Here is a 25,663-nt window from a genome sequence, read left to right on the forward strand (position 1 = left end):
ACTGTTCAACCCCACTGATTAATCCTAATGCTTGGCTGTTTCCTCCTTTTCCTGTCTCCCCACAATGACTAGTCTGCATCTCTTATTTCTGGTGTAGAGCCTTTATGAACCTTTTATCCTTATTGCCTCTGTGCATGCATGTCTCTAGCCCAGTGGTCCCCAAACTTTTCACATCGTGCCTCTATTTAGCCCTGCCCTCTTCCTCCTCTCTCCCTCCCTACCCCCGCCCCCGGGAAGCTGGGGCTGGAGCCATGGCCAGGTGCCAGGGACTGAGCTGGAGGCGGGGTTGGGAGCAGAGCTGTCGCTGCAGCCAGGCCAGCAGCCAGAGGCCAAGGCTGGGGCCAGAGCTGAGGGCATAACTCGGCTGGGTGGTGCTTCCTTCCTGCCCTCCATTGGGGCTGGCCTGGGCCCTGTCATGCCCCCCTGAATGTTTCTCAGTGTCCCCCTAGGGGGGCTTGCCCCACAGTTTGGGGACCACTCCTCTAACCTAGACTGAGCATTGTGGGAGGCAATGGATATCATACCAGGACTCCCTTTGAATCTTAGCAGAGAGATAGCACAATAAGATGAGCAGCTGGCTGATGGCTCTAGCTAAGGGTCTAGGAAGGGAAGCAGTTAGGTGAGTGGGGCTACCTGGAAGAGAGGACAGAATGAAGGAAAGTGGATTGCTTGGGGATTGAGAAAGTAGGTAGGGAGCAGGGTGTCCAAACTACGTTTCCCAGTAAACCCAGTTAGTTTGGTGGTGGCAGTGGAAATTCCAAGGGTAAAATTAATTTGTACCTTGGGGAAGTTTTAACCTAAGCTGGTAAAAGAAAGCTTAGGAGGTTTTCATGCAGGTCCCCACATCTGTACCCTAGAGTTCAGAGTCAGGGAGGAACCTTGACAGGAACCATTTCTGATTTTGAATAAATGTGATCCATCTCTTTCCTTTGACTTAGACAGAAACAGTTGCACCAAATAATGCTCATCACTTTCTTTATTTTATTGAAAAAAGAAAACTGGTTTATGCCTGAGATATTTGTGTACAACTAAATTAATTTAAACTTTGAAGGGTTATAAGCCAGTCACTTAGCTAGAGGGAACAGAAGGAAACATTAAGTCATTTTTAACCTTAACTTCTAAAATACTGAACACATTTACTTTTAACTTTGCCAGAAAACTAAGTGTTAAATTTAGTGCTCATATAACTAATTTTACTTAAATAGCAAAGGAATTTGATCTCCTCTATAACTACAAACCTCTGCATAACCTTAAAATTGGATCCATTAGCAGTGCCTTCATGATAGTGTGCATGCTGTGGTTGTGTTTATGAAGGAATTCAATTTTTAGTGCAGTGAAATAGCACTTTTATTTGACAAACTTAATTTTAAAAGTTAGTTTGGGAAGCTGCTTTTCTCCTTTTTGTATTTGGAAAGTACAATCAATGCTGAAAAACTGTTTTCCATTAGTCTAATAAAGGAAGCTGTCTGTCTCTCTACTCCAGTATTTGATAAAGGAACAAGTAGCTACCATGTTAGTTGTAAATGGTGACTCTTGCATTCTCGATCTTTAGAGTGAAGATAAGAACAGACAGTTGCAAGAACGACTCGAACTGGCTGAGCAAAAGTTGCAGCAGACTTTGAGAAAAGCTGAGACTTTGCCTGAGGTGGAGGCTGAACTGGCACAGAGAGTTGCAGCACTTTCAAAGGTGGGACAGTAATTCACTGCATTGTGAGAGTGTCTCTTCTGTGGTCATTCCAACTATAGCAATTCTGTTCTCAGTCTTATTTTCACTGATTTTCCAAACAGAATCAGTAAAATGTTTTCTGTATTCTGTGCTTTCTGTTTATTCATTCTTCTAATTATCTAGCATATGTTCAAAATATTTAAATTCTAATGACTTCCTCTTTCTGTATTTCTATTATTGGGAGTTTGCTGTAGCAGCTTTTGTATCAGCTTTGTGTGTTGCATTGTGAAAATTGTTTCCTTTCCCTTTGCTGTTTGAATTACTATTTTTGTTACTGTATAGAACTGCTTTAGTCCAGAAAGAATGTGCTGGGAGTCATTTAATACGATCAGCAACTTATGACTTGGCAGGGAAGAAGACAGTTTCTTCCTTTTTTTAAAATTAAGGCCATGTCTGCACTACAGCACTGCTGCTATGCCACAGTAGTGCCATCGTATAAACAATTCTTACAGCAACAGAAGGGGTTTTTCCATCGCTGTAGGTAATCTACCTCTCTTACCAGCGGCAGACAGATTAATGGAAGAACTCTTCTGTTGACCTAGCTGCATCGACACTGAAGGTTAGATGGGCATAGCTGTGGTGCTCAAGGGTATGAACTTGTCACACCCTGGAGTAGTGTATCTGTTGACCTAACTTTTAGGTATAGGCCAGGCCTAACCAAGGATTGAGCTGAAGATTTTAAGTAATGGGCAGTCAAATTTCAGCTTGCATTATATGTCCTTAAATTGCTGCAGGGAGAATAGCGGCTTATAGTGTGAAGCAATAGTATGTCTAGTAGCTATAAATGGACTTCTTGAGTGTCTTTAAAGTCTGTTTTCATATTTTTTTTTCAATCTTTCCTATCCCTTTATTGGCTTTGTAGTCTGACCCTTTGTCTTCTGGGAACTCTGCTGCTAAAGAGGCTAAACTGTTGGAACTTGCCTCCAAGTTTAGGAAGGTAGAATTTGTACACGGGTCCTTGTTTCTGCTTGCCGCTTTCTGCTTTTTATGATTACTAACATAGGCAATGGGGATGAGGGTAGAGAGGAAATCCTGTGACAGGATTTGTACATTATTGCATTGTTGGAAATATGAATGTAAATTTTCCTGGTGAAAAGTCCATTGTCAGCAATGGTTGAACCATGAAATTCCGGTGTGGGAGGATTAATTGATCATCATTTAACCTAATGAGGATTCTTAGGTTCTGGTAGTAAGCTGTTTTGCACTTCATATAGACAAAAATGGCAGTTTGCACGCAAAAGCATGTTATGCTTCCTGCTAGCACATCAGTCTTCAGTACATTCTTAAAGAGTTAAATACTAGTTCTAGTTTGTTTTCAAATTGACAGGCTGAGGAGAGACATGGCAACATTGAAGAACGGTTACGACAGATGGAAGCACAATTGGAGGAAAAGAATCAGGAATTGCAAAGGGTATTACAAAAATATTTTTTGGTATAGAAATCAACCTGAAAAGTAAAACTCTGATCCCTTGCATGGTAGCCTGTGGTTGAGCTGGGCCTTCCCTTCTTCTATGTCCCACCTCTAATGTGGTGCTAAAAGTTGTAGTGAGGTTGGGGGATTTATGATGATTGTTAGTTGTTGCTCTTAATTAAAGTTAGTGAACTTGATTGTGAGCTTTGAGTTTCCAACTGAAATTTGAAATAAAATGTTGAAAAGTACCGGTCTACCACAATTTATTCTAATTAGATCTCCCTTCTCACAAAAAAAAAATCTTCTGTAGACATACTGAGTCAGCTGGCCTTGGAGTTGGCTCTGCAGGCTTTGAAATCGACTTAGTCACTATACTGTAAACTCACACTTGGAAGCCAGCGAATCTAGTACTTCTGATTATCTGAAGGTTTTGGGTATCCCTGAAGGCCTTTGGATGATCAAGGTATCTGGATTAATTCTGAACCTTTGAGGAAAGTGTCTTTCATTGGAGAAAATAAGGAGTTTGGGTTTGATGAGCCTTACAGTTTTAACAATCTGGAGATCTTTCTAAATGACACTTTTTTTTAAAATGTTTTGTAGGACAGATAACTTCAACAGCTTTGAATTAATCATACTTTTAATGCTTCCTAAATAACTTAGGCTAGACACAGAGAGAAGATGAATGAAGAACATAATAAACGTTTATCAGATACTGTTGATAAACTTCTGTCTGAATCCAATGAAAGACTTCAGCTTCATCTCAAGGAAAGGATGGCTGCTCTGGAAGATAAGGTAGAAAATAATTTAATGTGATGATGAAAGTAGCTTAGAAGTTAATGAAATGTTTAGCAATATGCTTGTTACACATTTTACAATACATATATAATTTAGTCTTGTAACTTTATTTGTTAAATAATGTATCTTTTATCATAAACAACTTCCATTTAGAGACACTATCAGCATGACTTTTTGAAAATAGCTGATTCTTAGAAAACTAAGCCAATTTATCAAGAGTGCTTTCTATGTCCTAAACTTAATTCTTAGGGGATGGGGAGGGGGATTCCTTTAATTTTTTTTTAAAGGATTTTTATGCTTTCTATTGATGATTGGCGTTGTCCGTATAAATATGTTTGGTTTTGGGTCATACAAGAAGTCTGTTGCAGAGTCAGGAACAGAACACAGATCTTGAGTCCCATTCTTCTCCTATATCGTTTGCCCTACTCCTCCTTTCCTGTCTAGTCCAACGTTTCCTGGATCATGGTGGTGATCCTGTCAGCTAGAGAAATATCATCTTTCCCTCACAGGAGAATGTCTACTTGACTATAAAAATGGTCACTGGACCAAGTGATCAGTTATTGCGTGCTTCAGACCTCTGTCCAAGGTTCTGTTCTTTGCCCTCCTAATTCAGCTCCTCTTCCAGCTTGTGACATCTTGCAGCCTGCATGGACTTTCACTTATTAGCTTACTTTCATCTGTAGTACTTCAGAGATTCCTCTTTGAAGAAATGCAGTGATTCCTCCCAGTAGGATGAAAGAATCCTTAAAGGAAAACAAGGAATTTCCTTCTGTGGTAGCATTTTCTCCTTTTGTTCAGTGATCATTTCAGTTTGCATTCTCCCGTATTGAAGATGTAGATTCGAGTCTTCTGTAATACAGTGCTCACCTGGGAAAACTCTTCAGTAAAAGTTAAATGGCCCTTTCTTTAAAGACTTCAACATGTTGGCATATTTTATGATCCATCTGAACTTTCGGAGGCACTTGTTTTCACTGTGACAAGCAAGTGGTCTGTCTCCAGCACCCCAGCTGAGTTTCTGACAATACTATTCCGGGGCTCTAGAGGCAGATGACTTCTTTGCTACAATGCCAAGAGAGCTGGGGTTTTGCTTTCCTCTCTGCTTTTGTTCTCAAAGGGAACTGAGGAAAATCAGGCATGACTGACTAAAGCTCTGCTGTGGCCCTCTTGGCTAATTTTGGGAGCTAATGAATTAAGTGCTTAAAGTTAGGCTCCCTAAATCTGAAATATTTGGCCTCTGGCTTTGTAACATAGTGGGGGAGCAAGATTCAAAGCACTGACCTATTCCCACCACCAGCGAATATATTCTGTGCGCTGTGTTGCAGTGCGTGTATGTTTGACCTAACCATGATACAAAACCTCTTTCTGGAATAAGACTGAACTCTCTAAGTTTGAGGTAATATTCATGAAGTAAAAAGAAATTTTTAGATATACTTCACTGTTAGTATTAATGCTCAGAAAAGTACTGTTACTTTTCTGTATAAATGAATGATTAATAGGAAACCAACAAAAATGCATAGTTGAATAGAATCACATTTGTCTCTATCCGGGTCATTAAGCCTTTCTCCCCAGAATGTCCTATATTGTAGCTTACAGTGTTTCAAAACTGAATTAAGATGCAAACAATTAAAAACAAGAATTTTCAAGATAAGTGTGTAACAGGTTTGGGCGGGGGAGGAGAAAATAAGTCAAAAGGTTATAAACTTCCTAAAACAACTTCCCTTTTGCAGTGACAATGCCATTTTCATTGTTATTGTTTACTACAGTTGCATACATTATTGGAGGTCTTGTCCTTCAGCTGAAGGAAGCCAGATGCTTTGGTGGTGATCTTTGTAGCTGACAGACAACTTTCGTAGTCTGAGTTGGGGAGTCAGTTTGAGCATGATCGTAGTGGCTAGTTATTGTATAAAATGTGTATATTTATAGTACAGATACCATATGATGACTATGCAAATCCCTGCACTCTTCTTAATGAGAACTATAAGAGTGCCGGAGTTTACAATACTGTATAGCTGACAAATTACTGTATGGCGGTAACTGTACCACAATCCTGATTTGATTGTCTAAGAGTCATCTTTTTCATTAAAATTATATTTCTGCTACTTAGAATAACTTTGTCAAAAGGAAACTAGCAAACAGATAAAACCACTGTTTGTTAGTAGAGCCCAGCACAGATACAAAATTTGTATTGTCCAGTCCTCAATCCACAAAAATGGTCTGCAGATTTGCAGGGCTCTAATTATTAGTCGTAATTGTTTAGTGTTCTGGTAACTTTTATCACTAGTAATTTAATCATATAGAGGAGCACAGACCCAGGAGTCTGAATCTATTTTAATTATATTAAAAAAATAACAGTGGTATGCCCAACAAATAGTTTTCTTTAGTTAATAAATTAAGTAGCTATGAGTTAAGAGGTACTGCAGTTATGCCTTATGTAATGGACCTTTGTAATAGCTTTTCTTAATCACCCTTCAAAAATTGAAAGATCTACAATGATTAACAGTAACATAACTTGTGCAATAAATTTTATTTTAGAACTCTCTTCTTCGAGAAGTTGAAAATGCAAAGAAGCAAGTAGAGGATCTTCAACATGAAAAGGTATTATACAGATACATTTTGATTTGAGAAACTAACTGTTTCATTGGGACATAGCTGGAATATGATATAAACTATACTAAAAAACTTTCTAGTTATAGCAGGTTGTGTAAAAATATTTAAACTTCCTTGGTTTCTTGCCTTGGTCTTGGTAATTTCTTGTGGCACAATTAGTACTGTTTATTGTAAAAGGTTGGTTGCCTCCTTTGGTTCAGAGGATTATTGTTGCAGCTTTTACAGGTGACTTAAGTTTTTCAGCAGAATTGTCTATTTAATTTAATTCAGGTAAGTACAAAGTAGGTGAAAACAAGAGGGCTGTATTGATGATTTACCAGGATTCTGAAGGCCCTGTCTAACTCATATTTTTGCATAGCTTATGCATTGAGCAGTAAAAACACAAATAAAACTTTTCAGTGTCAAGTCATCTTAATGTATATTTTATAACACAGGCATCCAGTGTACATTTTGAGAAGCTTGCTACTGAACAATATTGTGAAATTTGTACACTACTGTTTTAAAAACTACTTCAAAAATTATGGAGTGGGACAGGAGAAGCACCTATCATACTTGGCTGCTGTGTTGAGCTCTTGTCGGTCGGGGGAGGATTAAGCAGCTCAGAATCATCAGGAGCAGAGCTCTTGTCACGAAAGGTGTTGAAGATGTTTTGGAGGAGAGGAGTGGATTATACTTTCTGGGCATGGGGTCTCAGAATGCACAAAATTCCTTTAATTGTCCGGCCATCCCACTTCTTTCTAAATAATGTTGGGCACAACCTTTCATTTACTGTTTCCCAAAGTTGTAGTGATTCACATTGTGAGCAGCTATGGGAATGTCTGTTCTGACATCACAATACTTGTATGGCTTATTCAGCAATGGTATGTACTATGTGTCCTAAAATACTTTGCTGTGAAGTGAGTTTCAGGGTTGGCCAAGTTGCACAGGTTTTACATCAGTTATGCAGATTTAAAGAAACTAAGAGCTGCAGGTTATATTAGTGTGTTCTGCAGGATGGGTTTTGAATATCTGTGGCATGGGACAAGAGTTCTCAACCTGGGAACTGCCACTCGCCATTGGCTATCTAGGTTCCTAATTTTACTCATATCAGTCTTCTGTTGAAGTGACTTATTCAATCATTCAGTTACTACTTACATATAAAATTCTAGGAAGCATGAGGAGATCCTAGTTGCAAGTGGCTGGATTTAAGGTCCTGTTTTGTACAGAGCTTCAGCCATCCTCAGGCTGTCTTTACTAATTCAGTTTTCTCATTTACTCTAATCAGTGTTAGCCAGTCATTCACATGTGGATACATCCCTTATTCAGTTGTTTCAATTAAAAGAAAAAATCAGCATTAACCTTGCATAATTGAATGAGGCATCTCATTTACCACAGTACTTCCAATACTGCTCTCTGGTGTTTGGTAGATCAGTAATGGTGATTTAATGAAAAAAGAAAAGGAGTACTTGTGGCACTTTAGAGACTAACCAATTTATTTGAGCATGAGCTTTCGTGAGCTACAGCTCACTTCATCTGATGAAGTGAGCTGTAGCTCACGAAAGCTCATGCTCAAAGATACATCTGATGAAGTGAGCTGTAGCTCACGAAAGCTCATGCTCAAATAAATTGGTTAGTCTCTAAGGTGCCACAAGTACTCCTTTTCTTTTTGCGAATACAGACTAACACAGCTGTTACTCTGAAACCGGTGATTTAATGGTTACCACTGTTAATATGGCAGAAGTCTTTTGAAGGCCTGCTTCACTGAGGAGTAGTTTTGAAGGCAATCCGTTGCATGGAACACATAATAGTGGAAATGAGCTCTATGGGCCTGGAAGATGTACACTTTTTTTTTTTTTTTTTTTAAATGAATGTAATGGCAGAGCTCTTGTATGTTTGTTTCCTGATTTGTTTTTCTTGTTCTATTCTTTGCAGGATCAACTGGTACTAAATATAGAAGCAATGAGGGCCGAAAATGACCAAATGAGGATCAGAGCCACTTCTCTTCATCATAGGTACAAGCATTTAATGAGAATACTGTTTTGCTAGAGATTAAAATCAGCTTTGTTATATTTTGTTTTTCTCTTATAATTTTAAACATGTTTACTGAGTGTAGTAATGAATATTTCTATGCCAAAGTTACAATAGTACTTTCAGTTTAAAAATTAAAACTGGAGGAGCAAGAACAGTCTTTTCCGAACATCTAAAGATTTAATCTATGTTCACGTTTTAGCCGACCACATTTGGGTAGTGTACCAGATTTCAGATATCCAATGACACCATTAGCTGTGGCTGACAGTCATACAGATCCCTATAGCACCTCATCAGTGTTAAGACGGCCCCAGAAAGGGCGTTTGGCAGCTCTACGTGATGAACCTTCAAAGGTAATGGAACATTATTACTTTGATAGCAAAATATGCTGGGATTCTTTTGATCTAATAGGCAACTGCAAGTTTGTAGGATAGAAGTACATAGTATGTGACTGCTGCATAGTGTAGTCTTGTTAAATAATGACACTAGAGTTTTTCGCACTTATAATATTTATAGTTTATCATAGTATCTTCCCAAAGTGGGCTACTTAGACGTTTAAAAACTTTTCTTTTTCTTTAAGGGATTGACGTTTTTATTTTGTATACTAAAGTGTAGGTTTTTGCTAGATTGTGCTTTTTTTGTATACACTAGATTTCCTGTTTCACTAAAATACATAATTACCCGTACTTTTAATGTATGTTTTAATTGTTGTTTAATAACTGAAAAAGTAGGGATTTTATACTGTGTTCATTGTTAAAAAGTGTGATAGAAAATATAACTTTGAAACTGAAATATATCATCTGAAACAACCCAAATCCAGATTTTAATTTGTGTGCACGTTCAAAGATGATGTAGTTTCAATTTAATAATCTAGCACGCTATCCATCATTTGGCAAGCAATCTCTCTGTACCTTTAAATACTTGAGTTTTGACAGGGCTCAGTTCCTAAATATACTGAGTTGTCCCTCAAACGTATGATGGAATTTGGATTAATATTGTTGGCAAACCTTTGCAATATTGCATTAGAGTTGGGTGGGATATGTGTGAGATTTCTATGATTTGAACCATTACTATAAGTCTGCAGTTTTCTAAAGAACTGGTTTTGTTTTTACTGTTTTGTAAATATTGCTTTCTTGATGGATACCTACAGCATGTAAGTGAGAACTTGTTGACTTTGTTTTTGTATCTTTTTAGCTTCTTGAAAGTAATTAAATAGTAAAGGTTTTATATTGTTTTTTTCAATTAGATTGGGATTTCTATTTTTTTTTTTTAAACAGGTTCAAACCCTTAATGAACAGGATTGGGAACGTGCACAACAAGCAAGTGTGTTGGCAAATGTAGCACAAGCATTCGAGAGTGATGTTGATGTCTCGGATGGTGAAGATGACAGAGAGACTATATTCAGTTCAGTCGATCTTTTGTCACCTAGTGGTCAGGCTGATGCTCAGACTTTAGCCATGATGCTTCAAGAGCAATTGGATGCAATTAACAAAGAGATTAGGTATAGTTTATCTGTTAATTACAATTATGATAAAATAAGCTTCTTTTATAGCAGAAATTAAATATCTTCCATTGATTTGTGTGTGGTTATGAGTAAGCCACACAACCTCTGTTTTATTTGAAAAAGAAAAAAATTAAGTGGTTATGCTTGGCCAACTTTGTAAAATGCTTTTAATGCTGTATATATGGATGGACATTACCATATAAATGGTGGTGGTGGTAGTAGCTGTTGCTGCTAATAGCAATTGAGTGCAAAACTTCATCATCATTTAAACTGCCATGCGATAAGTTGCTGGCTATTCTCCCATAAATTTTTCTGTAGTAACTACTACTATCGTAGTATTCTTCCAAGGGTGTTAGAGTGGATGATCTTCTGTACTGTGCAAGAGGTAAAATACCTAGGCACAGTGGAGTAATAATAGTAGAAAGGCTGGTTTCAGAGTAGCAGCCACGTTAGTCTGTATCTGCAAAAAGAAAAGGAGTACTTGTGGCACCTTAGAGACTAACCAATTTATTTGAGCATGAGCTTTCGTGAGCTACAGCTCACTTCATCGGATCCGATGAAGTGAGCTGTAGCTCACGAAAGCTCATGCTCAAATAAATTGGTTAGTCTCTAAGGTGCCACAAGTACTCCGTTTTTTTTAGTAGAAAGGCTGTAACTTCTTTGGATTTCCTTGTTTCTGTTGTTTTTAAATAGTACCTTCAGTTTTCATTTTAATTATATTGTACTTACTAAATAATAGTTACCACATACTTTGAATATATAACACTTTCATATGAGATTCTTGAAGCATTTTACAAATAAGCTTCACAAAATCCTTGTGAAATAAGGAAGTGTTGACCTCTTTTTATAGATAGGGAAACTGAGGTATAGAGTGGTGTGATAACTTGCCCTTGCTTACAGAGGAAGTCTGGTGCTTTTGCCACAAGGCTAGCCTTCCTCTTAGACTACCTTTCAGTTTCTCAGTCCAAATGATATTTTTACAATATTACAGTATATTAACTCGTCCTTCTATACAACTCCCTGTGTTTGGATCCCTCTCCTTAATTGTGCCTAAACACTCTTTTCAAGCTCTTCCTTTAAAATAAATTCTTCCGAAAGGAAAGGCCTACATATTATTCTGCATTGTGAAGTTTTACTAATTTGACAGAACATAAAACACCTGAACTGCAATACTAACAAAACATCAATCACAGTACCTTTTGTCACCTCATAATTCCTATTCTTTTTATATGTTGTCTGTTTGAATTGCAGCTGTCTTGTCTTTCCTGTCTGTAGAGGTCTAGTTTTCTAGAGTCCTACAAATAACCACACAGAACTTAAAACTATTATTCAGCCAGCCCCATCACTTATCTCAGTGTAATTGAGTCTCACATTGCTTTTGCAAATATACTTATTTTACAGTGAATTGATCAACTTTAAAAAAAAAAAAAAGAAAGAAAATCACCTAGTCTTTAAACTTTTTTTTTAGATTGATACAAGAAGAAAAGGAAAATACGGAGCAGCGAGCAGAGGAAATTGAAAGTCGAGTTGGTAGCGGGAGTCTAGATAACAATGGACGATTTCGGTCAATGAACTCCATTCCCCTTCCTTTTATTGGTGGGTCCCTCGCTGGTTCCTCTCCTCCTGGCAGTGGCCGTTCCACACCAAGGCGCATTCCACATAGTCCAGCTCGGGAAGTGGACAGACTAGGTATCATGACACTAGTAAGTATCAGATTTTTTTTCTCTACAATAGAAAATATCTTCAATCTAAATAATAACCCCAGTAACCTTTGTCCTTTGAATCATTTTCCCTTATTGAATTTTTTTTACTTGTGTCCTTTCACCTCCAACATCAGGTTCAAATTGCTGATCTTAACTTTCAAAAAGTCTCCAAGAGTTTGATCTCTCTTTGCTCTGCTCACATCTCTTACCTACGTTTTGTCTCCTCATCCTAGTCTTGCTCTGTGCTGCCGCCTGTACCTGGGAGAACTTGGCCTTTTTCTTCCAAATCCTGGTGCAACAGCCATTTAGCCCCTTCTTTCTTAAGTCTATTCAAATCATACATGTTTTATTGCTGCCTGTTGGTCGTAATCCACATTTCTATTGAATGCTCAACAAATAAATAATTTTATATAAATATGTGAAACCAATAAACTTGAAGGTTAATGATTAAGTGTTGTTTACATTTGAAATGTACAGCTATGAAGTGAACTGAAATAAATCTATTTGAGCTAGCAATTTATAGAGGAAATGTTTTAAGCAAGTTCTAATCTAAATATTTTCTTTGCAGAAATTGACTCAAAAATGAGTTTCGCAGCTGTTTCCATGAAAAAATAGGTCAGAATATTTATTCCCAAGGCTTCCTCTCCCAATGCAGCATGACTTTTTTAAATCTAGTTTTAGTGAGCAAAAATAAGCTGCAAGTCCTGTAGCAGCTAGAAATTGTCATGAATTTTTTTGTTCAATAGTAACTGAAACTGTAATTGATTTAACTGAAAATTCACACCTCCAAGATTTAAAGGAACTGACCAAATCACATGTGGTAATATTTAGCCGAGCTATTATAACTGAATAATTTTTTGAAGTATGGTAATATAAAGATCCTAAACTTCCTCCAGAACTAAAGGAGTGGAGATACTGGATTTTTATTAATGTGTATTGTGAATAATGGATTATTTTTTTACATTATTTTGTAGTTTCCTGATAAAAATCCACTTTATTTATGAACATTAGCTAACATTAATCCTGTTAGCTTGCATTAAGCCCATGTCATTGTATCAAATGCTATCACAGAGATAGTACTGCTGCCTTGGTTCCCCCCATCCCCGTCCCAGATTTGTGAATGCAAGCTAGTTTAATCATGGTTTTAAAAATTCAGTGCTGTTACTTTTTTAGTTTAACTTAAAACAAGTGAATTAAAAGCTTGTAGCTGTCTTTAACAAGTACTGGCTGACACTATTTTTTTTTCATTAGTGTTGATTTCTTGCAGTGGTGTCTTTTACTTTAGCCATCCCAAAATTAACTGGATATTGAGGACTGGATTAATCTATGATTTTATTCATCTATTCTATTCTGTTCTGTTTACGAGAAATGGATGATGTCCTTGGGTGGTATTTAAATAGCACATTTAGACCCTGAATCCATGCATGTTTAATATTTGATGCACCTTTCAGGGTTATCTAATTTATTTTCTATTGATGGAAGTCTCAAGGGTAAACTAAATCTATACTGTGATTTGATTAGCTTGTTCTTTGTTATCTGGCATGTTGGGGGGATGGGGGATGCCAGTAAGTCAAAAATTCTGGTTATCTAAGAAGGAGGGAGTTTGGGTGCGGGAGAGGGCTCGGGCCTGGGGGTTGGGGCATGAGAGGGGGTGCAGGCTCTGGGAGGGAGGGAGTTTGGGTGTGGAGTGTGGGAGGAGTTTTGGGGCACCGGATCTGGGCGGCACTCACCTTGGTCTGTTCTGAAGCAGAAGCGCAGCTAGGCAGCTCTGCATGCTGCCTCCACCTGCAGCTCCATTGGCTACAGTCCAGGTCAATGGGAGCTGCGGAGCCAGCACTCGGAGTGGGACGGGGGCAGCGCACAGAGCCCCTGTGGCCGTTCGTTCATCTAGGAGCATCAGGAACATGTCGCCACTTGCGGGGAGCCATCTGAGATGAGCACCGTCTGGATCCAGCACTCCACAACCCCTCCTGTGGCCCATCCCCCTGTCCCAAGCCCCTTCCTGCACCCAAAGTCCCTCCCAGAGCCCATGTCCCGTTAGCCCTTCCTGAAATGTCAGTTTCTAGAGCTTTCCTGTTGGTAAAGTGCCGGATAACACAGCTTTTACTGTAGTAACATTGATAATCAAAACAGAAATATTTGAAGATTGAGCAAATCTTTACACATTTTCCTTGCTTGCTTACCTTTTGCATATTTTTAATCCAAGTAGACTTGGCAAGCCAGTCAATTGACCAGTCAAGTAATGTCAATCAATGACCTTACAATTGACCACGGCCGGTATTCTCAAATATTCCAACAAGAATACCCTGATGTATGTGGCAGCCTACTATTTTAATTGCATCATAGTGCCATTCTGCATTTTTCGTATTTAATTTAATTGTGTTTTGCATTTTTCTGAATGAAAATAACTGATGTAATTTGTTTTTTGTAATTGGGCATAAGTATCTCCCCTATGCCTATTGGAGACGATAAAGTTGTACTTTTTTTTTCTTCCTTTTACTGTTCTAATATATTAGTACTCTAAAATATTTGTCAATTTTTGAATTAATTGTTAATATTTGACTGGTCAATTGACCAGTTATTTTTGGACCGAATGCCCAAACCTACCCTATCTTTTTAAACATTCTTTGTTTGTATTACAAAGTGCATTGAATTTTTGATACTCAAATTTTTTTTTGCCTACAAGTCCTTTTTTAAAATACGTAGCCAAGTACAGTGTAAATCTGTTTCCTAAACTATATAAATGTAATTTTTTACCAGTATCAGTCTGATATTATGCTCTATGTACAACTTCAGTTAATGAACAATCTTTGATCTTTTGCTCTGCACACTGTTAAAGGTTGGGAATGTCTAAGAGGTGAGATTCAACAGATTTTGGTGAGGGTGGGGGAGAAGAAGTAGTGGTAATAGACTGGGCATATTCATTCCAACAACCTAAATGTAAGTTACCTCACAATACTGCTGCCAGAGTTCTGGATTTCATGATTAATACTGTAATGCATCTGCTTATACAAAGTGTAGAAAAGGGAACAAGATTCCAAACTGGTCAGAATGAAGAGTGTTTGAAATTCATAGGATCTAACTCAGACAACATAGAAATCTCAGTCCCTGCCTTGAGTACCTTTTGGTTTTGTGATCAAGGGATCTCCATGCATCTGAAGAAGTGGGTTTTTTATCCATGAAGGCTTATGCCCAAATAAATCTGTTAGTCTTTAAGGACTCCTCGTTGTTTTTGTGGATACAGACTAACACAGCTACCCCTCTGATACGTGTGATCAAGGGAGAGTCTTTGCCCAAGTATTCTCCTTATTTAAAAAAAAAAAATGAAGTCAAAATTTAATTTACTGGTTTTCTTGCTGAGAATGTTTTTTTTTTGTTTTCTTTTTTAATTTTGCCTTGTAGATATGGGTGAAATATTGTTATCCTCTAAAACTACTATTTACGTATCTACGGTATTTCCATTATAAAGCTAGATTTTTCAACTATATGGTGGTCTAAATATTTTCTAGTTTTCTTCCATATATGTTCTGCTATATTATCTTCTCCCTAATGTGTTTTTGTCTCTGCTAATGCTTTGAGTTTGTGCTACAGAGTTTGCAATAAATCTGGTTTCTCTTAATTTCTTTTCTTTGCATGCATCTGTCAGCCTAGTGATTTAAGGAAACACCGTAGAAAGGTAAACTCTTTAGCCACTTAGTTACGTTATTTTGCTGTATCATTTACAATAAAGTATGAGTGCAAATGAGATCCGCTGGAAGAGTTACATATTTGTGAATAATTGCAAATTATTTCATGTTCAGATTTAATCTCTACTATTAAAATAATATTAAATTAAATTAATAAAAAATTATGGGAATAAAGAAATGAAAAGGAAGATGATCTGCTTTAGAGGAAGAAATAGTAATTTAGTTTGAAACACTTTTACCCCAAGTAAAGGGTGTAGTATGTTATCCATTTGCAGTAGCCATTCCTCTGTCTCTGTAAAGGCATACTTGCATTGAATTTTGAAGATTACCAGCACACAATTAAATTACTTAGTTTGAATTTCTGATCCTCATCACACTTGAAGGAACTTCATAAGTGTTGACAAAGGGATTCCTGATTTCAAGAAGTTGTGATTAAATCTGGTAATCATCTAAGCCCATGACATCTAGAACACCTTGTTTAAAACTCTTCTGGTTCCTCATAATTGGAGTAATGCTTTACGTGGCTTTACTGAAAGAACTAATAAGGGTCAGGTGTGTATATATTGTAATATTAGCATACTTAGTTTTAGGGAGTTGTTAAAGGGAATGTATACTTGCTCTGAGCCCTACTTGCTGGATAGGGAGGCAATGAATTCTATATAAGATTGCCACGGTCCGATTTCCAGCAGAAATATTAATTCAGCAACACTGGTTGTCTACAAAAGTAAGAGGAAGTTCAGAGAGAATGAAAGAGTAGAAATGATGGCCCCAGAATAAAAGAGCTGGGAGAACCTTATCACTGTCAAGTGAAAAAATAATCAATACATTTTCTTTTAATTCTTTGTACAGTATTAATGTAGGATTCATGCTAAAAACTAAACCCTAAAGTTTTCATTCTTTTTTTCCTGTAGTCTCCAGTTTCTGGAGAAGAAGTACGAGATGACAAGACCACAATAAAATGTGAGACATCACCACCATCTTCGCCTCGATCTCTGCATTTGGATAGAGTCCATAAAGGAGCTTTGCATACATTGAGCCACGAAGACATCAGGGACATAAGAAAGTAAGTAAGCAAGATGGCAAAAAAATATGAGGGTAATATTCAGATAACGTAGCTAAGGTTCAGATTTTTAAAAAGCTGATTGACTACAAAGTTGTTGTTCAAATCATGCAAGTTTTAAGAAATTGATTTTTAAAACTTCTGAAAAGTTAAAGTAAATGGAAAAGTCAGAATAATTTGTCAGTTGATTTGCTAAAGTTAATATGTATAAGCAGTCCCCTTAGCACATTCATTAATGGCAGCTGGTTTTCTATGGGGAAGTTTTCAGGTACTAGCAGTTTGCCTTTCTTTTTATCACTTTATGTAAAATGCATATTATAGAGAAGAAAGTTAGATGAAAGGAAGCTGGATTTTTAATTTATTATGCAACTCATTTCCAGATCTGTGGCTTAAATTCAATCTATGATCATCTGAACTTGGTAGGGAATCTGACATCTAGTGGATTGTAATATACAAATAACCTGCTGTTGCTTGACATGGGTCAGTGACCCTAATAAGATATCTTAATAAGAAAGGGGATAAAGTGTTGAGATATTGGATGTTGTCCGGTGTTTTTATTTATGCTCCATTTAATCTTTTGATACATCTTCTTGTGATGCTTTTCACATCTTTTGTAACGAAAAATGTTTAAAAACTGGAAATTAATTTGCTGAGGTAACTTGACAGTCTTAATCAGCTTCCACCAAAACCTCAAATTGCCATAAAAATGTATTGTGCTGAAAGTAGGGATTATTTTGTGTGTATTCTTTTACAAACTAAAAAGTTTTTTCTTTAAAGTTCTACAGGTTCTCAAGATGGGCAAGTAAGCAACCCCAGTAGCAGTAACAGTAGCCAGGATTCCCTTCACAAAGCCCCTAAAAAGAAGGGGATCAAATCTTCCATAGGTCGCTTGTTTGGTAAGAAAGAAAAGGGTCGACCTGGACAAACCGGCAAAGAATCATTGGGACAAGGTTGGTGTGTTATCTTCTAACTTGTGTATTATCAACAGTATAAAAGAAAGGAAAGACTTAGGCCATATCTACACTTACTGGGGATTGATGCTGCTGCGGTGGATGCAACGGGGGTTGATTGATCGCGTCTAGTGAAGACCTGCTAAATTGACCACAGAGCATTCTCCGGTTGACTCTAGTACTCCACTAGAGGAGTAAGATAAGTGGACGAGAGAGCATCTCCCGTTGACGCAGCGCGGTGTCATTCACTTAGTTGAAGTATCGTAACTTAGGTCGACTTGCTGCAATAGTGTAGACAAGGCCTTAGTCTCGTGGTATACATTTTTAATGTGTTTTTCTAAGTAATGTTTGTTTTAGATTCTAGGTGCATGACACGTGGAGTGCGGAGAGAATAAAGATATTCTGAAATGCTTGTTCATGTCTCATATTCAAGTACTATATGCTTTAGTGTATCTCTGGGGGAAAAAAAGGACTATCTTTTTTTTTAATTTCTTCTCCTGATCACATCTCATTAATAAAATGAGTTACCAACAGAAACATAATTGGACAATTACTGCTGATTAGTACATTAGAAAGTACTAATTACTTTGTTCAGGAATATGATAGTTATGCTGGTTTATACCAATAAATTCAAGGTAAAATACAAAAAATATGTCACTAAGTACCTTTCTTTATTCCTTGTAGTTGGCTTGGCAGAAACAGACAATTCTTCTCAAGATGCCTTAGGACTCAGCAAACTTGGGGGACAGGCAGAAAAAAATAGAAAACTACAGAAAAAGTAAGTTATCAAATATGTAATTTAGGGGAAATGAATAATTTGCATTTAAAGGAAAAACTTCAAAGATTATGCCTGATGCAGTATCAAGCCTCATTAAGTTTTGCAGATTTATTTTTTACATACATCTCTAATATAGTGTGTTTAAAAATGAGTTGTGGTCTTGACAAACCTGATGTGATGGCATTCAGCCCTGAAATCATTACGGTAAAAAATGATAAATGAATTTTGGAAAAGTAAAAATGGACTTAGTAAAAAGGTGTCTTGAAACAGAGATGGTCATTTTATATTCCTGTTCTTGAGGTTTGTTCCTTGTGTAAATTGCTGGCAAGAGTCCAACAAGTGTCTTATCTGCCAGCTGAGAGCCACATAGTGCAAGCCTCCCTTCTTGGAACATTAGGGATCCCTAGTGTGTCCAGCAGCTAGTTCTTTTTAACAGTTGACTATGAAGCAGTTTCCTTTTTTCATTTTGTCTGCTCACTAAATTTAGTACTCAAGATTTTTCTGTTTCCTCTTGTCTTTTCTCATGGCTTTTGCCCCCCCCCCCCCCTTTTTTTTTTTTTTTTTTGGTACATTAGTTTGCTGAACACTTACTTGCCAGTCTTTGGATATATCTACACTTTGAGCTCGATGTGTAATTTCCAGGGTAAGGAGACATACCCGTGCTAGCTCTGTTTGCATAGTATGCTAAAAATAGAAGTGGGAAGCGTGGCTGCCTTGAGTAGGATCTCCTCTGAGATCCTAGGTATGTATTGGGGCAGCTAGCCCATCCCACTCCTCTCGCCACCCTGGCTAAACTTCTGTCTCTAGATAATTTAGAGCTAACATAGTTATGTCTTCTTGAGCTGGAGATTGCACATCCAGTTCAAAGTATAGATGTGCTCTTTTAAGTGACATGTTTTAAAGAGCAGTAATTTTTTGCCTGTTTCTGGAATCTTTCCAATAAGAATTAAGGTGCAAAAAAATTTCTGCTTTGTTTACCATTTAAAGATGTACTGCATTTTGTGGTGTTGCCAAATGAACCAGGCAGCAGAGAGGTAGCAAAGTCCATGAGTGCAGAAGGCAGATGAGATCTTTCATGGTGGTAATCTGTGACTTAATATTTAACTGGCAGAATAGAATACTATTGAAAACTTGAAGGTAGGCAGAATTAGGATTTCATTGGGTCCTTCCCACTCACCCTCTTAATAAGATACTAGTTGGCTGTCATTATGTTGTGCGTTATAAAAACAAGAACATATATTTTTTATACATCTATAGTATTACTGTTTTTAATCCACCCAACTATTGTTTTCCTCTGTGTCAGAAACTAAGCTGAATTGATTTAAGGTCAATTATGGATGTCTTGCTTCATCTTCAGGAAGATTAGGTAGTGAATGTGCAAGAAGCAAGCACATCAGAGTTTCCCTTTTAAATGAAAATGACTCCTAAAGTGCAGAAAATATGCTCTTAAATTCAGTAGCAAATAAAATAAATGTATGGTTAATTGCCAAGAAAATTGGCAACATTTTTATTTGAAAACTTCAGTATTGGTAATCTATTTTGACTGTAATGACACAGTGAACTGTTGCTTCTAAAATTGCTGATACATGGAATCCCACCTTGTGACTAAATTCTGTTCTAAAGATTTTGATAGTTTATGGAGTTTTCAGATATTACCTCTACTTTCTTGAAAGAGAAATGTTAGCCTAGCTATATCACAGCAGTACCTATTACCATAGCTTTTTGTCTTTGCTCCCCCCCCCCCCCCTTGGAAAATGTTCTTGAGTCTCAATGCCAGCTAAAAAATTCACATTTTGCAAAAATAAGACCCAGCAAAAACATTCACATGCAATTCTGGCTGGCTTCCACCAACTCAAAAGCTACTTCTTGCAGGTGAATAATAATCATTTTGCTTTGAAAATTAATATGCACTTGCTTCTTGGACTGCCTTTCAAAATTTTGTTACCATTGCTGGAAACTATATTCAGATCATTGGCTGTTCTCCATTTACTGAGTTATTTTGAAAATATTTACCCGCATTTGCAAGTATGTTACAAGCATAATCTAACTAATCCTTTAAACAACCCATGATATTGATCAGGTGTTACATATCAAGTTATAATTTACAAATGACAAATCATAACTGGAAATTGTGGCTTTCCCAAGATCAAAATATAGGATTTCATAAACTCTGATTCCCAGTCCTGTACACCCAGTCCTGTACACATGTGCTTACTGATCAATATGATGGGGTTTACATAGTAAATTTCAAAATGCAAAGAGTATTACCGAAAAGGCATAGGTTGTCATAAAAGCCTTGTTATGCTGGTGGAAATATGTAGCAAAAATGTACATTTTCTTTAATTTTACTGTCCCACAGGACAGAGTGTAGGACTCTTCAACCTGTATGAGTTGGGGTCTAACATAGGGTTGCCAGTTGTCCAGTTTTCGATTGGAATGCCTGGTTGAAAAGGGATCCTGGCAGCTCTGGTCAGCAGTGCTGACTGGGCTGTTAAAAATCTGGTTAGCGAGGCTAAGGCAGATCCCTGGCTCTGCACGGCTCCCAGAAGTGGCCGGCATTTCCCTCCAGCTCGTAGGCGGATCTGTGGCCACGGGGGCTCCATGCGCTGGCTCCGCAGCTCCCATTTGCCGTGGTTGCGGAGCTGCCTGGCTGCACCTCCACCTAAAAGCCGGAGGAAAATGCCAGTTAATTCTGGGAGCCGCCTGAGATAAGCGCCACTCAAAGCCCGCACCCCAGCCCTGAGCTCCTTTCCGTACCCAGACTCCCTCCCAGAGCCCGCACCTCCTCCCACACTCAGAATCCCTCGGCCCCAGGCCCCCCTTTGTACACCTCAAACCCCTCATCCTTGGCCCTGCACCAGAGCTCACACCCTCAGTTGGAGCTCCACCAACATCCCAACCCTCAGCCTGGAGCCCCCCCTTCACCCTGAACCCCTCATTTCTGGCTCCACCCTGGAGCACACACACCCAGCCCCACTCTCCTACACCCCAACCTCCTGCCCCAGCCCAGAGCCCCCCCCAATACCCTGCACCCTTCATTTCTGGTCCCAACCCAGAGCCCACAGCCCTAGCCAGAGCTCTGACCACCTCCTGCACTCCAACCCTCTGCCCAACCTAGTGAAATTGAGTGAGTGAGGGTGGGGGAGAGCGAGAGAGGGAGGGAGGGGTGGGATGGAGAGAGCGGCGGGGCAGGGTCTCAGGGAAGGAGCAGGGGCAGGGCAAGGGTGTTCAGTTTTCTGCAGTCAGAAAGTTGGTAACCCTAATCTAGAATTCTTCACATCACAGTACTATACTTTTATCAGTGCATTCCAAAAACTTGCCAAAGTGCACTGAACACGGGAAGCACAAATATGTTAGAAATAACTAGAGAAGATCCATCGCCACCTCAGTGGGAGTAATCATAAACATGAAAAGGATAGTGTCAGAGCAAATTCTCAAGGCTAACTGCTCATTTTCAAAAACATGTACACAGTGAAGAGTATCTGAGCGACTCAGTAAGATTCCATACGCTATATTGCAAATCAATATTCTGGTAGCTTTTATGAAAAGGATTAAGAATTTCACATTTCTCTGAAACCTAATGTAAAAAGTAACTGTAGCAGCAGTGACTAAAAAGCTACTTTGTGCTTATTTTATGTATCACTTCATATCTTTTTGTTTTGTTTCTGTATACACAATCTCAAACGTGTTTGCAACAGGCATTGTTACCATTTTATTTGAACTCTCTATTAACAATCTTATGTTTAAAGAACTGAATTACAGTATTACATTATTTCATTCTGTTTGTTTCTAAATTTGTGTTACGAGTTCAGTTTAATTATAGTTTTACATTTTTCCTTCATTGTTTTATTTCCTTATTATTTACCATTTGATGTGGTAGTGCAAAATCAGGGTAAGTTTATATTTAATTTATTAGGATTGTTGTGGATGTGTGAGAAATTTGTTTGGAAACTTTCTTTGATTTTAATGATGTATTAGAAGCCCTAATTGTTCAGCAAATTAAATGCATGTTTTTACAAGAGGTGATGTTTCTATATTAGGCAGTGAAATGTTCTGTTGAAGCATTTATAGTGAAAGCCTATTAACGGTATTTGTTAAGGCATTGACAAAAACAAAGCCGTTTATCTTACACTGCGTGCTCTGAATGTACATAATGTGAATTTCGGTACTTCATTTAAATGATAAAACTATACCACCTAACAATTTTAACTCTGTTTTGGAAAGCTGTTTAATAGTACTAAATTTTTCAGTGTTGCTGTAGCATTGCTGAGGTTGTCCATTTGCAAGGTTGACTATTGTGCTTTATTCCATGAGATAACTTCATGCTTTTTCTTGCTTAACCTACGTTGCTTTTAATTGTGTTGCATATGTCACCTCTCCATTCTGTGAATGACACCAGTCTTGTTACCCTTTTTAGCATCTTCACCACTACAGTGTTAATGCTTTTTCATACTGTACAAGTAACAAAATGATACAAGATTATTGGAAATTGATTCCTTGCATAGGAAATGGAATTTTGTCATTTCCTGGAATTTTTATTTTGACCTCACCCCCTAAAATTTGCAAACCCATATGTAAAATTGAGTGTACACAGGTGATGGGACGTGGATCATGGATTATGTGGGAGTAGGGAACAGGATGTATCCCTTAACTGTTCAATTCCAGTTTTTTAAAAAAAAAAAAAAAAAGAGAGAGAATTTCTTAACAATGTAAATCGTTTTGGACTATTAGCTGGACTTCATTAAAACATAATTTTAGCCTTAACTTTTTTGTTTGTTGGTTTTGTTTGCAAATAATTATTTTAAATAATCCATTTTTAAAACCAAGATTTTATCACAAAATAAGAAAATAACCTGTCAGTTTTAGGTGTTCATTTTCTGGATGAGTACTTGTTTTTTGCTTGCAAGGTTATTCTCAACCTTATTACTATCGTCTAGTTGGGACTTCAGTTGAACATTAGATCATTCACCTACAAAAAACTATAGGAGAAACAATAAAATCAATGATCTGTCTGTTGATCGCCTACGACTGGCTAATTTCTCATAGTCTTGACACTTCAATATATATGAATAAAATGTAAGGCTTTTCTGTACCCTGACTGTAATTATTACATTGCAGAGCCGTAGTTGTACTAAAGTAATCTTGTGGCTGTAGCATTCTAAGGCTTCTGAATTTTGACAATTCCTTAAGACAAGAATCATTCAATATTATAGGTCTAGAGATGTGGACATTGTTCACTTTTGATGAACACCTATTGACTTAAATGGAAAGAGATCATGCGTATGTAGCCAAGCATACAGTATCTTGTTACTGCATATATATTTTTAATAGAATACTGTACCAGAGATGGAGCTGGATTATTAAAGAAAGTTTTTGGTGACTGTTGTATTTAAAAAATTCGTGGAAATTCATTCGTGAGAATAACTGGTCCAAATTTATAAGCTGGATAAACAATGGGGAAGAAGAAAAAGCAAAATTGAAATATGTTACAAAATTCATCAAATTAGCTAGCTCTAACTTTGGCTGTTTAAAAATATACTGCCAATGCACAAAATCATGCTGTCAGTCTAAATTTATTTTTTGTTGAATTTTTCACTCTTACCTTTAATTAAATATAACATGCAAATACTGTTCCCATGGTATAAATGCCACATAATGCAAGTTCTCATTTGCCTGTTTACTTGGGTCTAATTGTGACAAAAGCAGGTTTTGACCACCGTCTTTGGGACCTCTTCAACAGCCTTTGTAGTGTGTACAATAACTACATGTATGCTGTAATGCAAATAGTTGGGATTGAACTGTCCATACTCTAGCCTTAGTCTTTTTTCATTACAAGCAGGCAAATCCTGCTTAATGGTAGCTTAATGGACAAAACTGAACTTCAAAAGTCCTTACATAAATTCCATCTGGTGCAGAATGCCGTTGCTGAGGATGTCTGAATTTATTTCCTTGTTGTAGGTTTCAACAGTGTCGATTATGATTTCTTTAATTTAGAAGCCATTAGAGAGTCCCTGTCCAGTAATATTTTTAATGCTGTGTATGTGTATTAGAATCCAAAAAGCCAAACATAATTTTAGTCCAAGTTCTTTTTTTCAGATCTATGAGTGAGACTGTATAAGCTTTATCCTCCCTTGGGAGGATGAGGAGGTATAAATAAGTGGGGAAGAGAGAGGTTGGGGAGTATGTCAGATATTTTATAGAAAACAGAGTGAAACTTTTTCAATTAGTATTTACAGAGGGTTCCTGTGACAAAGAAATATGTTGTAATAGTTGTAAAGTATATTTATTCACTGAATAATAGCAAATTTGCTACATAAGCAGTAAGTGATGTCCGTTTTAACCAGTCTCTCACCAGCGTAGATTGATGGTTTTCAACCTTTTCTACCAGATCTCCTTGAAATCCTCCTCCAAATTATATGGGACTCCCCTCTCACTTAGCAATATGGTAAGGGCAGGATGAACACAACCATTTGGCGCATGTTTGCAAACACCTGGCACAGAGCATTTTCTAGTTCCAAAAAAGCAAGACTTAGCATTTCTGCTGTACTGAAATTTTACCCTGATCATGCCATGCCGCATTTGCTATGGCCCTGTCCTCTTTTCAGGTATCTTAGTGTCTGTAAGATTGTTAAAGCTGAATGCTGAGAAAAGCTGGATGAAGGAAACAAAATACCAGTGTTAAATAAATGAAACGTAGAGTTAAATTACTATTTCAATATTACTTTCTCTTCATTTAATGACTGTTTCTATAATTTTAGACATGAATTGCTTGAGGAAGCTAGAAGGCAAGGTCTGCCTTTTGCACAATGGGATGGCCCTACTGTGGTGGTGTGGCTAGAAGTAAGTGATCCCATTTTAAAACGTAGGGTACCTATACTTGTAGCATTTTTAGTAACTTGAAGATTTGAAGAAACATATATTTACATATATTACTGACATATTATTTTCTATTTGCCAGTTGTGGGTAGGGATGCCAGCATGGTATGTGGCTGCTTGCCGAGCAAATGTGAAAAGCGGGGCCATCATGTCTGCCTTGTCTGATACGGAAATACAGCGTGAAATTGGAATCAGTAATCCTCTGCACAGGTTGAAACTGAGGCTTGCCATTCAAGAGATCATGTCACTAACAAGTCCATCTGCCCCTCCTACATCAAGAACGGTAAGAAAAAAATTGAAAGTAACTTAAGCTAGTGGGAGGGAAATTACTTCTGAGACAGCATCAAACATTTTTTTCTCTGCTCTGTTAAATACAGAAATTTCTTCAGCAGATTCCAGAATTCTAATGTAAGAATATTCTGAGTGGGAAATTTGAGTTTTTAAGAGAAATTTTCAGAAATGTACCTTAAATTGCTAAGGACCAAAGTTTAAAAAGAGGAGACTTTTAATTTCCAAAAAACTAACGTGGAATAACTATCATATTAGCTTATAATAGCTCT

The 25,663-nt window shown here is 37.5% G+C and overlaps 1 protein-coding gene across 15 annotated transcripts in view; it reads left to right on the forward strand.

The window, feature by feature from the left end:
• Positions 1–25,663, forward strand: part of PPFIA1 (PPFI scaffold protein A1) — an 89,921-nt gene that overhangs the window by 38,124 nt on the left and 26,134 nt on the right. For 9 of the 15 annotated variants that reach the window (XM_048853311.2, XM_048853312.2, XM_048853320.2 and 6 more), the window contains 15 exons: positions 1,553–1,687; positions 2,589–2,663; positions 3,054–3,137; positions 3,798–3,929; positions 6,465–6,527; positions 8,451–8,530; positions 8,749–8,899; positions 9,824–10,047; positions 11,519–11,753; positions 15,400–15,429; positions 16,351–16,502; positions 17,277–17,449; positions 18,134–18,227; positions 24,986–25,067; positions 25,186–25,386. In XM_048853311.2, coding sequence (XP_048709268.1) covers positions 1,553–1,687; positions 2,589–2,663; positions 3,054–3,137; positions 3,798–3,929; positions 6,465–6,527; positions 8,451–8,530; positions 8,749–8,899; positions 9,824–10,047; positions 11,519–11,753; positions 15,400–15,429; positions 16,351–16,502; positions 17,277–17,449; positions 18,134–18,227; positions 24,986–25,067; positions 25,186–25,386 — 1,911 coding nt within the window. The remainder of the gene's footprint in view (positions 1–1,552; positions 1,688–2,588; positions 2,664–3,053; positions 3,138–3,797; positions 3,930–6,464; positions 6,528–8,450; positions 8,531–8,748; positions 8,900–9,823; positions 10,048–11,518; positions 11,754–15,399; positions 15,430–16,350; positions 16,503–17,276; positions 17,450–18,133; positions 18,228–24,985; positions 25,068–25,185; positions 25,387–25,663) is intronic. The other 6 variants (XM_048853317.2, XM_048853323.2, XM_048853314.2 and 3 more) reach the window with 3 other exon arrangements.

This window comes from Caretta caretta, chromosome 6 (genome assembly GCF_965140235.1).
Source record: "Caretta caretta isolate rCarCar2 chromosome 6, rCarCar1.hap1, whole genome shotgun sequence".
In the NCBI taxonomy this organism is placed as follows: domain Eukaryota; kingdom Metazoa; phylum Chordata; order Testudines; family Cheloniidae; genus Caretta; species Caretta caretta.